The sequence below is a fragment of the Epinephelus moara genome, chromosome 7, assembly GCF_006386435.1.
Source record: "Epinephelus moara isolate mb chromosome 7, YSFRI_EMoa_1.0, whole genome shotgun sequence".
Taxonomy (NCBI): domain Eukaryota; kingdom Metazoa; phylum Chordata; class Actinopteri; order Perciformes; family Serranidae; genus Epinephelus; species Epinephelus moara.
Genome location: NC_065512.1, coordinates 32,006,229 through 32,021,274, shown reverse-complemented (window position 1 = coordinate 32,021,274; position 15,046 = coordinate 32,006,229). Strand labels below are relative to the sequence as shown.

At 39.7% G+C, this 15,046-nt stretch overlaps 1 protein-coding gene across 1 annotated transcript in view; it reads right to left on the bottom strand.

Annotated features, from left to right (window-relative positions):
• The window catches only part of dnah7 (dynein, axonemal, heavy chain 7), a 95,092-nt gene that overhangs the window by 44,950 nt on the left and 35,096 nt on the right, over positions 1-15,046 (bottom strand). Inside the window, exons 29-35 of the mRNA XM_050048073.1 lie at positions 13,872-13,970; positions 13,254-13,502; positions 11,035-11,184; positions 6,814-6,996; positions 5,076-5,252; positions 3,588-3,719; positions 201-422 (exon numbers count right to left, since the gene is read on the bottom strand). Coding sequence (XP_049904030.1) covers positions 201-422; positions 3,588-3,719; positions 5,076-5,252; positions 6,814-6,996; positions 11,035-11,184; positions 13,254-13,502; positions 13,872-13,970 — 1,212 coding nt within the window. The remainder of the gene's footprint in view (positions 1-200; positions 423-3,587; positions 3,720-5,075; positions 5,253-6,813; positions 6,997-11,034; positions 11,185-13,253; positions 13,503-13,871; positions 13,971-15,046) is intronic.

Here is a 15,046-nt window from a genome sequence, read left to right as displayed (position 1 = left end):
ATTTCACTCTGTCTATTCTACAAGCGCTTGATGTAGAATGTAGTGGGGGGCTCTATTATGTGTTTGTTGTCAGTCATTGTGGCAATGGTGTTAACAAAACCACTGAATGATATAACCACTTGTATTCTGTTTGGTTTTCATGCCATTCTTAACTCCTAATGTGTTAAACCACAACTCAGCTGCACAATGAGCAGCCCTACCTCTTTAATGAAGCGATACTGGTAGACTGTTTCCTCAGTGGGCAGAGGCACTGTGAGCTGTTTAGGCGGAGCCTTGACTGTAGCCAGAATGCCGTGGCAGGCTCGGGTCTCCTCGCTTAAAGGGCCGTTCAGTACCTCCCTGACCACAGTGTCAAACTTGACCCGGCTCGAATCATCACAGCTGGCACCCACTGACCATACCAGGCAGAACACAAAAATGCCCTGTGTAAAAGGAGAGGACAACCATCACAGTGTTTGTTTTGATTTGCGAACATAATGTGTGAGAATTGGTCTGTGAAGGCAATGGTTGAAAAAGCCCCTCAATTCTGATGGTTAAAGGGAAAAAACAAATGTGAAAAAACAAAGACATCTTTACAGATTTTATGTAACACAGGGTGAGTAACTGATCATTTTGGTTGTAAAGTATACCTTTGAAATAGCGTTTGAATTTTTTATTTGAATACAAATATATGCTTTTACTCATTCTAGGTAGTCTAAATGGTACGATGACTTGCTATACCATACACTTTTGGGCTCTTGCATCATATTTATGAGCCTTTAACGAAGACTTAAGATATACTCTACAAGATTTTCCCAAAAACAAAATGTATAGACTCAGAAGCAATCCCTCTCAATCATCACTTATAAACCACTAGAAATGTGTGGCTGCGTATTTTCTAAAGAGACTCTGCCCTCTTCTTGGATTTTATTCTATTTTTTCTTATTTTCTGTGTTTTGGACGTTTATGGGCGTGTACCCCGACAGTGAGGTCTTAATAAAAAGGTAGCAACCAGGTGCCAGACTGTAAGCAGCAGGCATCCAAGAGAGACAGCGCCGAAAACCCCCCCGCAAATATAGAGAGATGAATCACCAAACGAGAGTTAATCTAGGGTCGACTTTTACTTTCACTGGCAAATGTTTACAAGCCATAGCCAACAATCCTGCATAGAATACCTTTAAGTTAACTGTCATAAAATAAAAGCACTTAAGTATAGCGCCAGTCCATCAAAATTGTATCTCTAAATCATACTTAAATGTTTTATGATATACATCATAAAGCATCACTTCCTTTCCAGCTGCATTTTTTGTATTTCCTTGGTTTATTTTATGTAGTTCACTTTGTAGTCTTGTGACCAATCAAAGCGCTTTTACACTACTTGTCACATTCACCCATTCACACACAAATTCATACACTGTTGGTTGAGGCTACCAAACAACGCGCCACCTGCTACTTCGTTAAACATCCACACACTGATGGCACAGTCTCTTTCCAATTAGCAGACAACCCGCTCTACCTCCTGAGCCACAGCCAACCCCTTATTTCCTCATGTTTCATCATTTTCTACAGTACTCACCTGTGGACCATAACCCAAAAAATGAACTGAATCATTTTCAAGACGGTGTTTGTACGGTGAAATATGTAAGTAAGAAACTACATAGATACAATCCAACTGTAATCAAAGTCAAACATTAAAAATCCCTGTGCAGAGAGAGTTTGCAGTCAAAAATCTCACTGCACATACAGGGCTTGAACTTACTGAATTGATTAAAATGTAAGTTAACCACGTAAATGCTTCAACCAATGTACAGCTTACTTTCTGAGACAAACACCAGAATCCACAGAGGAGAGATGTCTTTGTTGGAAAAAACAGCAGGAATACTGTAGGAATTGGAAATGGCCTATCATGAGGCTTAGCTGCCTCGTGATAGCTCCTGCTGTTAAAAGGCTGATTAATTCAACACTTTGATAATGACTGGCTGAGAAACATGGGAGAGAGGGTTGAAAGGCATTCATCAGTGCAGCGTGCCACAGGGGGATAATAGCAGTGCTTTCAAAAAGACAAGATTCAGAGGCAAAAAAAATCAATTGGAACTCAGGCAGGGGGCAGAGGAAAGGGCTCATCTGCTAAAACTTTTCCACTCTTTGTGGGCCTGTGTGGAGGCAGAGTGGGACAGTGTGTGTGTAAAAAGAAAAAGGCAGGCTCTTTGGTGTACACTGTATCTGAGTTTACCGTTTGCTCAAAGAAATCATTTTTTTTGGATGTGCGTTTGGGGAGCAAAGCAACGGGTACCACAAGGGCCAATGCCAAGGTTCATTCTTTTGTTTTCAGTTCACAACTTGAGCTGTGAACTCATTGCTTTGATGTAAGAATGTAGAGGTAACAGCAGTCTGAATCAAGCTGAAAATAACACAATCAAGCCACAGATAATAGGAATGTGTCCAAGCTTCCCTTTCGAATATTTGTACTTCAGACCGTAGTCTGATACCTCACAACATGACAATTTCGTGAAATTTGCAGCAGCATTTGCTCTAGCTGTTTGTAAATTATGCATTTGCACAATTTGGAAACTGGTAAATAAGAAAAATACAAGCAAAAAAGTTTACCCCTCCTTACTTTTATATTAAATAAACTTGGGCAGAATTGCTGTTATTGGACTATCAGTGTGTTGTAAAGTTTTGTAAGCCTTCTTTGGATCATGCTCGGGTATGTCCCCTGTAGTTTTGCAGTGTACCTGGCACCATTGGCTTGTCAGTCCCCATCATGATAGAAAGCAGCTTTCATTCACTGATTGCCTTTCAGTCTAGCAAACCTCTGATTTTTACTCTATTAGTGTAGTTTCTCTTTTGGCCTCACCATGTATTTCTTCTTCCGCTATCAAAACCACAGGATTATAACATCAATGAAAGGCCCAACAAAACTTGACAGTGCCAGTTGCATCTTTTGTGTTTCATCCGTCATATTCTCAATTTGTATCCTGACAATATGACAAAGCTGTTTATTCAGATTCACAGCGGCATGAAAATTGGATAGTTTGTTTTGCTTATTTAACTGCAATGTTATTTGGAGGAAAAAGACAGACTACTTAATAGTTATGTCCTCTCACCAAAGCACAGAACACAACGTGCTGGTCAACTTTAGACACTTTACAGTGTGTTCAAGTGCAACTTTTAAACAACATGACGATGTGATGAAATGTGAAGTGACACATCGGTTTGTCTTGGAGGTGTTAGATGTCGGCTTGGTGTTTCTAAGCTCTTGTGGACTGGATTGGAAAGAAAGCTGCATGTTGCATCATGCAAGCAGACATTTAATACTTCAGATTTCATGAAACAGAGGCATATTTGTGTTGAGGCTAGTGAGAGTGGGAAGTGGATATTATATGTGGTGGATTGCTTTTAGGACATTGGGCTGCACTGTGAAAACTTCTTGTAGGGCTGAGAGTCCACAGTAACTACATAATGCTGTCTGATAACACAACATGCTGTTTTTATGATGCTGCAGGCACTTGTTGGTTTACATATTTCAATTAATATCTAATTATTGTTAGTGATCATACTATCAATAATAATTAACTGCAATAGCAGTGGTGGGTGTGTACACAAACCTCTAACCAGGAGCAAATATCTTTTTCATTCATGCTCTTCATCTTTGCTTCATCATGAAACTCATCCATCATACAGTCCATCAGATTCATCAGGGACTTGACTAGATTGGTGTCAGAGGTCGGAGACAGCTCCTGAAAGCAAAAAGAAACAACACACATTTAAAACTCGATAAGAAGAGATGTCTGAATATACTGTTAGACTCAGAAGTCAATAAAAAAGTTTGTACAGCTGACTAAACTTGGCAATCTAGCAAAACTATTTTAAAAAGCCTAAAACTTTGCTTCTCAAAGATGTAATGTGCAATATTACAGCATTAAAATGTCCAAAAACAACTTGACCTATGTTATATACCCGTTTTATTACCACTAATGTACTTCTGGTTAGATGCAATCTGCATTTCGTTGCTCTGTACTTGTGACGTGCAATGACAATAAAGTTGAATCTATCTAATCTAATCTAATCTAATCTAATCTAATCTAATCTAATGGCGTCATATCCCCTTTACCCCCTCTAGTTGCTCTAACTGTCGGGGGTACACTACCCCTCGAGGCAACCCCTTGATTGAATTCACCACATAACATCAGCTACAGTAGTTGTGCAAGTAGTTGACTCATCTAATGCTAAGTTAGCGAGTTAACATTACGTTAGCTGAATGAAATGGCATAACATCAGTGTTGTGCATGAATGAGCTAAAAGAGCACTCTCATTGAATGTGCTCGTATTTCTGGTAAATGGTAGTGGTAAACTGAACACATTAGTTTGTAACTTATGAACTTTAACCTGAGCGTTGTTCATTCTCTTGACAGTTAACAATGCTCGTTTGACGGCAACCAAGCATTTACAGCAACTGGTATACCGACACAACACGCAGCACAACATCAGCAGACAATGCACCAGACAATTATTCCTACTGCTGAAACCAGTCACATATTATATTTGAAGGACTTTTATAAACAAATCAGTAAGTTACAGATTACAACAAAAAATTACACATTTCTATACAAATTATGTCCACCACGTCTGAAAAAACAAGTCCAACCAGCTGCCACATCGGCAACAAATTTGAAATGACACATTGAGTTGAAGTTGGAAAATATTTGTGAGTGAATGATGATCACAAGATTTTATGTTATTAAAAAAACAGAATAGATGAACATAAACTAGTTTGTTTTTTAGGACTTTTAACACAGTTCAAAGTTCAAATTGTGAAAAATGAACATGAGCTTTGAGCTAGCTAGATCGATTTTGGTGGTTGTTAAACAATGGAGACAACAACTCCCAAAATTCCACACTACTTCACAACTTCATCAAAGTTTCTATTGAGAGACCCCTAGCTATAGAAATTACACACTGTGTTAAAACACGCCGGAAGATATATACAAATATCGCTGTCATATTTATGCATTTTTGCAGATGTAGAGTGAAAAAAATCCCCTTTGAGTAAAAAGCTAGACCATAAACTGTATTTCCTGAGGACGGCTCAGCACCTTGGTGGCCTTGCGAATGAGCTGGAGGCAGGCCGGCAATATGCGGTCAAAAAGGGCAGTGATGAGTTCTTTATGCGCTGCACTGACTGTGGCCGGCAGAGTATTGAGCCAGGACAGCAGAAGGGGCCGCCAGCCAAGCATATGCGGCTCCATGTAGATCATCCCACAGCGAGAGACCTGCCACGAATACAGAGTATATCACATCTGAAAACACACATCTCAAACAGTGGTACTTCACATAATAATAAATGAAAAATATTATTCCTAATGCAGTATAAAACTTTACTAATGAGTAAAACTATCTGAACAGTACCCAGAATTACAAAAGGAAAATTATCAGCAAAATAGAGGATGCAGTATTGTAAACTATGTGTGGACATGCAGTGCAGTGCTGCTGAGCATATTAGAAGTGCTATGTTCCCAATTCAAACCAAACATGGTAACATTTATGGATCGATATAGTTGTCATGTCCTTTACAGTGGTAAATGCTGTATATGGGTGTGTGTTGCATATTTGATATCATGTCTATTGGATACCTGATGACTATATAACAATGTTTTCCTAAAGAGAAGCATTGTAATGAGATCCCATAGCTCCACGTCCCACTCAAGGAATAGCTTCAGGAAGGAGTGCAGGTTAAGTCAGAACAAAGAAGAAAGATGAGCAGAGATGAGTGAGGACATAATGTACGAGCTCTAGCCCAGAGACGTGCAGATACGATAGGAGAGGAAAAAGAACAGTACGGACATAAAGGGAGACAAATAACTGTCATAGACAAAAAGCAAAAGAGATGAAAATTAAAGAAAAACGGGGAAAGAAAAATCAACGGTGCACAAAAGGCACAAAGTTGTGATGGCAAATGTTGATGTCTCTGCATTGAGCATTATGACAGAACAGATGCCAGGCTTTAGAGAATCAAAAATAGGAGTTTGTTAATAAGAAAAACTATAGCCAGGGAGATGCAAAGGTTTTCTCTCAAGGCATCTATGCATTGCAACTAAGAGCAAAGTCTGACGATTGACTGCATTTATCAAAGAGTCTGTGCTGGATATTTCGAAATATCTGCAAAAGTTCCGGCACAACGGCAAACACATCCAAAGCACTGTGCCCTCCTGGTAAATGTCATCATTGGCTGGTAAAAAGAAGTAGCTGGTAAGACTATGGGCTTAGCGCATAGCTGCAAAGGGAAGTAGACATGGTGAAGAGATGGTGGAAATCACCAAATGAAATTTCACAAAAAGATTGTTTTTGCCAATTTACATGTTACATGCCTCAATTGGGTATTGAAAGGAGCAAAAACAGCAAAAAAGATGAACGTAATTTCACTTGGCCAAGACATGAAGTCCTGGAATTGTTGAATCTATGTAGATATTTTCAAACAGCAGTCAATCAAAAAATACAATAAGAGAACTTGTGACTGTCTGAGCTTAATAGCTTCCATTACACCCATCTGAATTAAGATTCAACAAAGACTAAATGTGATCTGCAAATAAAAAGCCATGGAATAGATAAAATCCATAAATATCTTGTACGGTTTTGCCTTTTGTGACTCTACACTGTGTGGGTACATAACAGAAAAATGTTGGAAACAGTAAGAAAAATTTCATCTGTGTAAATAAGAACAGCAAGTGATCCATCGTCAGCTATATCCAGTGACTGGAAACCATCACTGCTGCAAAACGGAAAAGCAGGATACACTGTTATGAAACCCTTAATTCGAGTAAAGGTGCTTCTCACCGTGGCCGGCGATGCCACTTCCAGGTCCATGGGTTCAAAGATGAGGCTCATCTGCGGTGACATCTGAATGATCTCGCCGCTCATCAGACACAGCTTCTTGTTGTCATCGAGCACCGTGTTCATATTCTCGATCCACACAGCATCCACTGGGCCATCAAAGATAAGCCACTTCCTGTCGGGGCTCTGAGGGAAGGAATAAATTGGATTTCTTACACCTTGAAGGAACATCTTATTTATAGCACAATTACACTTGTGTATATATACACATCAAAAGAAGGGTTATAAATGGTCACAGTATTGGCCATTGGCGTGGCATTTGACATGTGAAAACAGGGATGTGTGGATGTAAGGGGGCACAGACAGACAGACAGGCAGACAGGCAGGCAGGCAGGCAGACAGGCAGGCAGTCAGATAGATAAAACCTTAAACCTTTAAACATTGAAGAGGCTTTTTACTTTGTTGGCCCCTGCAGTGCTAAAATATACAGAATTATTTAAGTATTCATGGAGCTTTAAAGTTTCGAAGAAGAGCTTAAAAGTGCAGGAAAAGAACTTGTGTTCCATCACTTGGTTTATAAAAACAGCGCCTGTATCCTTTAATCATATGCACACACTGTATTCATTTATTTCCCAATGACACAAATCCCTGTGCATTCTTTCAAGGTCATGAAAGAACTCCTGTGCATTAGAAGCTAAGCAAAGAATGTTTGCTAAATGAATGAAATTAACACCTACACTGTCATAATGGTGGTTGACAACAAGCGTCAATTCTCCAGTTAAATGGGTTGGCAAGAGCTGTGCTTTAAATTGATTTGTTGTAATATAAACAAATGGTAGAAGCCTGGGCTGGGGCCATCTGGTGCTTGTGAGGGAAGTGAGTATACTGTAATGTAATGATCTGACAGAGAGTGTTGCTGAAAAAAACAAAATCTCATTGTGTATGCAGAGAGTCTAATACAGTACACTGCTGCTGACTCCAGATTAGCACACAAAAAATTAGTTTAGTAAAATGTGCTGCAGAGAAAAAAAAGAGCAAAACAAAGAAAGACTTTTGCCCGGAGAGGAAAATGACTTTTTTTGAAACTGAATTAAAACAAGCCTTGTTCTCGTTTTCTATTTTCATTGCATCAGTATGTACTGTCTCGGCTGTCATAACCACTCCTCACACTCCTTATTCATTGACAAAAAAACAATTTGTAAAATGACAACTTTATATACTGGGCCAATTTTTAAAATGACAAGTTCATTTGGAAACGATTTGAGAATAGGGTGAACAAATGATTTCCCATTATGACATGCCTCCACTGCCATCTGTAAATCGTCTGCCCATGTGTGTCTAGTGTGTGTACATGAATGAAAGAGCGTCATTAAAGAGCTAAATTTAACAAGACAGCAGAATGTTTCTTTTGTTTACCCTGTCGCTGCATCCTCTCTTTCTCGCCACTTGAAATTAATTGAAATGTCTTGCCTATTGTACAATGATCCATCCTCAACTCCTTAACTGAGACTGAGTAGATGATAATGTATCAAGGTCTCATCTTTTCATTGTACGGCTCCATTAAACATTAAACATTTGAGTATGTTACACCTCTTGAAGCATCCTTATGTGCCACAAGTGCAACGTGATTAAAGATTTTCAACCTTAAGAGGAAGTGCAGCAGCAAATGATTCACTTCTGAATGTCTGTTTGAGCAGACAGTCCCAGGGAAGGTCACAGCAGCTATGTCGCGACTCAGCATTAAGTATCTGAGACAGAGATGTGACAAAAATACTTCTTGCTTTAACTGGTGACACAAAGTTGCTTCAAAGTGTCTGTTTCCATAGAGACAGCATTAGTTTTAAAGTCTGGTGTTATGTTTCAGTTAAGATGTCATTACTTTCTTAGACTAATTGTGGTAAGTTTAGTGTAGGTTGCTAAGATTTGAACAGAACATAGGTAGGGACAAACAGCCTCTGTACGTCAGTAATCCAGTCACATAGTAACAAGTAAACTGAGCACTCAGACCTAACTGTTATAAACAAGAACACAGGAAAATAATTAAAAAAAAATGCCTCTACTAAACCCTCCATCTCCTTGAACAGTCAACTGTCACTTCTTGAGGGAAATCAAACCCCCAATAAAGGGAGATGTGCAGTGAGAGGCTGGAAGGAAGTTTACCACACTTCTTTTACACACATTACCCACACTGTTTTGATACAAAGTTGGTTGAAAATCGGCAAAGTATCCCTTACAGTGTACGCTACATTTGGAATATTTTCACTGCTTCACCTTGCCGTCAGAAAGCCCTAACAGACTGGGAGCTGAAGCCGATACATCCAGCTATGCTCTCATCAAAGTTGCCAGACTGACAAAAACAGTAATTTTACATCACCATACATGGGAGTTACTGGTCTACTGGTGCCTAGATAAGTTAGTTTGTTTGTGTTACTATGTGATTTTTCGATCCCGATTAAAATTGCGTCCATAGCAGTATGTTGATCAGCCACTGTGCCAGTTAGGGGGTTACAGGAATATAACTAATTTGGAAGATCTGTCGCACACAATTCTCAAAAAATACTTGGCTTTGTCAAGAAAATGCACATTAGGTGCACTAGGGGGTTTATATGCAGCAACATCATCATGCAGAAACCTGCGTCAGGTCATGTGTTTTTAGAAGGGCTTGGAAAAATAGCATTTTGATGCTACAACATAGGTACTTCAATCAAAATTTGAATGTTCAGAAAGAACACTACTGGGAAGCTACAGAATAATACACACCTTTAAAAAATCAGGCAGATGCAGCAATCAAGCAGTAATGATAGTCACTCTTGAGGGAAAAAACGTGTGAAGAACAGAAAGTTTCACAAGCCAATACTAGAGCTTGCAGTTCTATTGTATGATGTTGCCAGTTTGACACATTACTAGAATGCTGGAGGCTTACATCAAACTGTGGTCCTGCTGATCCTGAACAGCAGCTAGAAGTATGACAGACACTACACTGCATGTATCTAAGAGATTTTTTTTTCAGAGACAAAGACAAAGTTTGTCTCCTTTGAGTCTTTTGACGGATGTGAAAAAGCGCATCAATCAATGCTGTTCAGAGACCATTCATGTTGGACAACAGTTTCAGGACAACAGTTTTGTGTGTATTAAACGTCTGTCTGACATTTTTGGATAAAAAATACTACTGCAAAAGCCTCAGTGAAACTCAAATTAGGCACCATTAGCAGATATGAAACCATAGTCCCGTCTGCTTCTGTTTTTTACTTGATAGTGACTACATACAGTATTTGGCCGTGTTGTGCATGACCAGAATATAGGATCTCAGAGGAGCTGTGTGTGTATTTTTTGGCAGCCTGTATAAACCCTGGCACAGATTCAATAAGTGACCTTGAGAAATGAAATCACTCTCTGAGGATAACAATAGTAAGGCATCTCCTAGCTTGTCTCCTCTGCCATATCCTCATTTGCCAGGATAACATGTATTTCCCACCTATCGTCATAACTGAGGGAGCAACTCTGGTAAACATGAAAAGGTTATCAGCAACAGCTTTTGAATTCCACAATAACAAGCCAAGTGGGAAATAAAAAACATAAATAACAGTGCACACACTTCTAAACTGCGTGCACCATATGTTAAATTACAGGTAACCATTTCAAATTTACACATAGCCACTTAAAACATTTTAGTCATACTTTAAACGAAGAAAGACATTTGTCAAAAAAAAAAAAAGTGTGTGTTTATAGGCGGCTGAATACATTTTCCTGCTGCCCCCAGTCCACAGCTGTACATTAGAACTTGTTTTTCCTCCTTTGAAGCAGATTAAACAACTTAAGCGCAGACTGTGTGTGATGCTTTCGGTCAAGGTCAACATTTAAGCTATTCTTTGTGAGTATAAACAGTATTGAGCGTATGGAAAGCTGCAGGAGCCATCCTCTGCTAAATTGGCACGATATCAGGGTTTGTGCAGTGTGAAATATTATATGAATATGTAAATTTCACCACATTGTGCAATTATACTGGATTTCAAGTGCTCTGATTCCAAAAGAGGAACAGGTGGTGTGCGACTAACCCTGCACAGCTCCCAAGTGTGAACATGATCATCTGTACGAGGGCCTGAAGGAGCATGTTGCTGAATCAACAGGCTGTTTCACAAGTTAAACAACACTGCATGTTTGTTTGCTTGTTTGTGTCTGAACCTAAAACTGTTTAAACTGCCGTTCTCCGAGAAGCCATCTTACCTGGGAGGAAGCGAAGGCTCTGTAGCTGACAGCGAGGATGCCATCAGACCACTCATGAGAGACAGGGTCAAACTGGCCATACAGCTGGCCCATGGTGATGGATTTGGGATTGATGACTGTGATCTGCACCTTGTTCTCATCCATCAAACCCTGGTAACAAGCACATACATACAGATGCAAAATAGACATACAGAGAGATATCAACTCAAGAGAAAAGGGACGCATACACAAATTCAAATTAGATACAGTATGTACATACACAGAGATACAATATAAAAATACACTAATTTACTTTGCAGGTAAAGAAGCAGCAAAAATGAGCATGGCGAGCTGCTCATTTCACCAACTTGTCTCCACAAAGACTCATAAATTGCTGAGAAGATTACTGTCTGTGTGACAGGACTTCTGCTAACTGAGCAAGAGGAGCAAAAACTGCAACAAACAGCTTTTCAGACAATGTGTCACTTTGAGTTAAAAACAATGAGAAAAGCAGGCTTTCGGAGGAAAAAACAGAACAACAAAAGAAGAGAATAAGGGGAGGGGGGTTGGACATGATCAGTGGACGTGCGGGAACAAGGATGACGATGATAAATGTGGCGTTTCCAGGCGTTCCATCAGCAGGCCTTCATCTGTCTCCTTGGTGGGATGCCTCTCAGCGCTCTCAGCCATGTAAATACAACAAGCCAGTTCTGCTCTTCTCTGCGAGATCGATAACTACTAAACAAAGACTACAGCTCTGACAAATTGGATGGATGTGTTTACTTGGGAAAAAACATGTAGCTCAGATAAGCCTTGGATATTGAGTGTAACACATACTTTCACTTGACACGAAAGTTTATGATTTTTTTTACCGATCGAGCGAGATCGTGTCCCAAGGACTTCGGAAACCCAAGCAAAATTTGTAATACAACACAATTAAAGAATGCATGGTTGACCATCTGAATAAAAGGCATTTTTTCCAAATATTTCTGACAAATTGACCCGCTTAATACTTGACAGGAATATAATAAATATGTTGGACCTCAAGGACAACTACGGGAAATGCAACCAAGAAAACGAAGTGGTTTAAAGTAGCTATTGATCAAGACTTAGTGCCACGTACGAAATTCATGAAATATAGTAAGCTGACATACAACTTGTGGTGTAACATGCCACCTTTCTTCACGTCTGCTGCCTCTATCACAGTTTGATTCATAATTCCTTGCTAATCTCTCCAAACATCACAGTTAGCATGTCAGGGCTTGAAAGTAAGAGTTGCCACTGGCAACCATTTTGTTGAATTGGTAACCAATTCTTGGCCTTTGGTTGCCATCATTGGCAAATAGAGCTGGGAATCTATACTCGATACCTTTAAGGTATTGACCAAATAACTCAGCATCAAGTAGTATCAAAACTTCCTGTCAAACAATACCTGCATTCAATCCTTTTTGTACCCAGATCTAGAAAAGATTACTATTTGTATGGTTTTGTTCTTAGCCAATCACCTCAAGTGTTTTTTGATTTAATGCAATGTGCGATTGGTCCGCAGCAGCTACAACCTATATATTCTCTGGTACATTGTATTTTACAGAGTTGTTTGAACAGCTTTTTGATAAATATTTTAATGATTAAACACTTTCAAAATGTATTTGTGTAAAATCACTTGGCTTGGTGAGACTGGTGGCACTTTATGCAACTGAATGCTTCCATTCACATGATGGGTATCAAATGAGGTAAAAAAAAAAAAAAAAAAAGGTATCAAATTAAGTGCTCTATTGGCATCTGTTCCACTTTAATGGTACTGGTACTGATATCATAATTTTTTAAACAATATCCAGCCCTAGTGGCAACCACTTTTTCACGTATAAAAAATAGGGACAGCTACAGCAAAACGTGCACCCTAATATAGTTCAGTTTTAATATTTGTTGCATTAGAGATATTAAAATATTGCTGTTTTGGTCAGAAACAGGCAACACTGCACATGGGTTGGTGTGTTTACTCGTGTGCACACAGGCATCTGTTTTAGAGACAACCGTGCAGCAGATTCAGTTGTCTGACTGTGGGGTGAGAAGTTCAACTAACTAGTTGCTCTTTTACATCACATTTTCATTATTAAGCTGACATATAAATGCAAGTATCTTAAATATTCTATAAGGTGACTAAAAATAATAACCATATTTTCAGCTGGTGCCTGGTTGCCAGCCTGGAAACCACCTCAGATTTAAACAGGATATCATACCTTCTTACAGACGTCATGAAGAGCCGCTGCCAGCACACGGTAGGCACTGGTCTTGCCTCCAAATGGCTCACCCACCAGCATGAACCCATGCCTCACTATCATCATCTCAAAGATCTGCAGGATTTTCTCAGCAAAGAAATCAGTGACTTGCAGGTTCATGCGGCAGCAGTTTTCCTCAACAGCCTCCAGCAGTACGCGGTAGTCCCGTTTTGGAAGGGTGACCCCAGGGAAGAGGTCAGAGGTGATACCCTGAGGCGGTAAGGGAAAGGAGTCAGGGGACAGTGAGGGCGGATCATTTGAGTTGAATGAGGTGACACAATTACTTAAACACAGTTTATATGCGATAGAAACACACTAATGTACTGACATGCACACACACACGCACACGCACATGCACCTTGAGATTTGTCAGAAACTCACATGTTCAGAAACTTAGTGTAAAACCATTCACTCACACACACATGTGCATACTCCAGTGAACTGTTCAGGCTCAGACAGACTTAAATTGTCCTTGTGCATTGCAGGTCCAAATGAACTGACTGGAATTAACATGGGCTGACATCACTTGATGTGTATTGTGCCACTAATCAAGACAGGAGGAGCTTTACTCTATCACACCTCAAAAAGCTTCAGATCATGGGCCAGGAACTTGGGCAGATTGACATCAATAATGGATCTCAGCAGCAGGGTGTCTTCATTCTCCTCTGGAAATGTGAGCTACAGTGCAACAAACGTGGGAGAAGAGGAGAAAATGAGAAGAACAATGTACTGAGAAGTTAAAGCTTTATGAAGAACTTCAAGTCTATCTGTGTCACATGACAATCACAACCAATCAGCTCACAAAGCTTCTTCAGTTAGCAGGTGCAGTAAGCATCTAAATGACACTGTTTTCCAAAAGCAAAATTTAAAAAAGACAACAGTTTCACTGTCACCGGTAAGTCTTTACAGAACCAGATGAAAGAAAAGATATGTATACTTTGGTCACCACAGTGGGAGCATATCCCCCGTGTAGAAAAAATGCAGATGCCTGTTGGTACGTTTCTCTTTGAAAGCCAGACAGCCCGCTCTTCTCTTCCTCTCTCACACATCACTGCTCTCTGCAAAACAGTTTGTCATGTTGTGTTTGGAAAATAAGGAGGAGGTTTGGGCCAATTTTGAAGGTTCCTCACTGTGTCTGAAAGAATACTTCTACTGCACAGACCGGCAAAAACAGAATTTCAATTGGGTACTGTACACAGTCTGAATAGTATCAAAGACCTACCAATATGTAACCCAAAACTACTTAAAAATAAACTTGCTTCATCTGCATTAAAAATGTTCCCAAATCTACTCTGAGGATGAGGCAAGACATAACACCCAGCTATGTGCATGTTTGCCTTTTAACTTTCATCACCATGGACTGAGCAAGAGTTGAGAAATTATTGCCTCCCAATTAGGGACTGTTTTTTCATGCGGCCTTTATGTCGTCCTTACACCAAACAAGCAATTTCACTGTCGTGGACAAATTTCCAGTGCTGAGGTAAAATCACAAGAGTTTTATCTCAGTTGGTGCACGCTCCCGTGATCTCAATCATCTGGTATAAAGTGGTCATACAACTCAGTCCGAGCTGTCTTATGTCAGTCTTTTTCTCGTCTTGATATTCCAAAAATCAAAAGTGTTTAATATTATGGTAAGTTTTAAGTCCAAGCAAATACTCAAGTTTCGTGATGTAAACATTGTCAACAACCAGTAGGTGCACTTTCTCCAGCTCCAAATAAGAAGCAGCAAACTAGTTAGACAGGAAACACGGAAG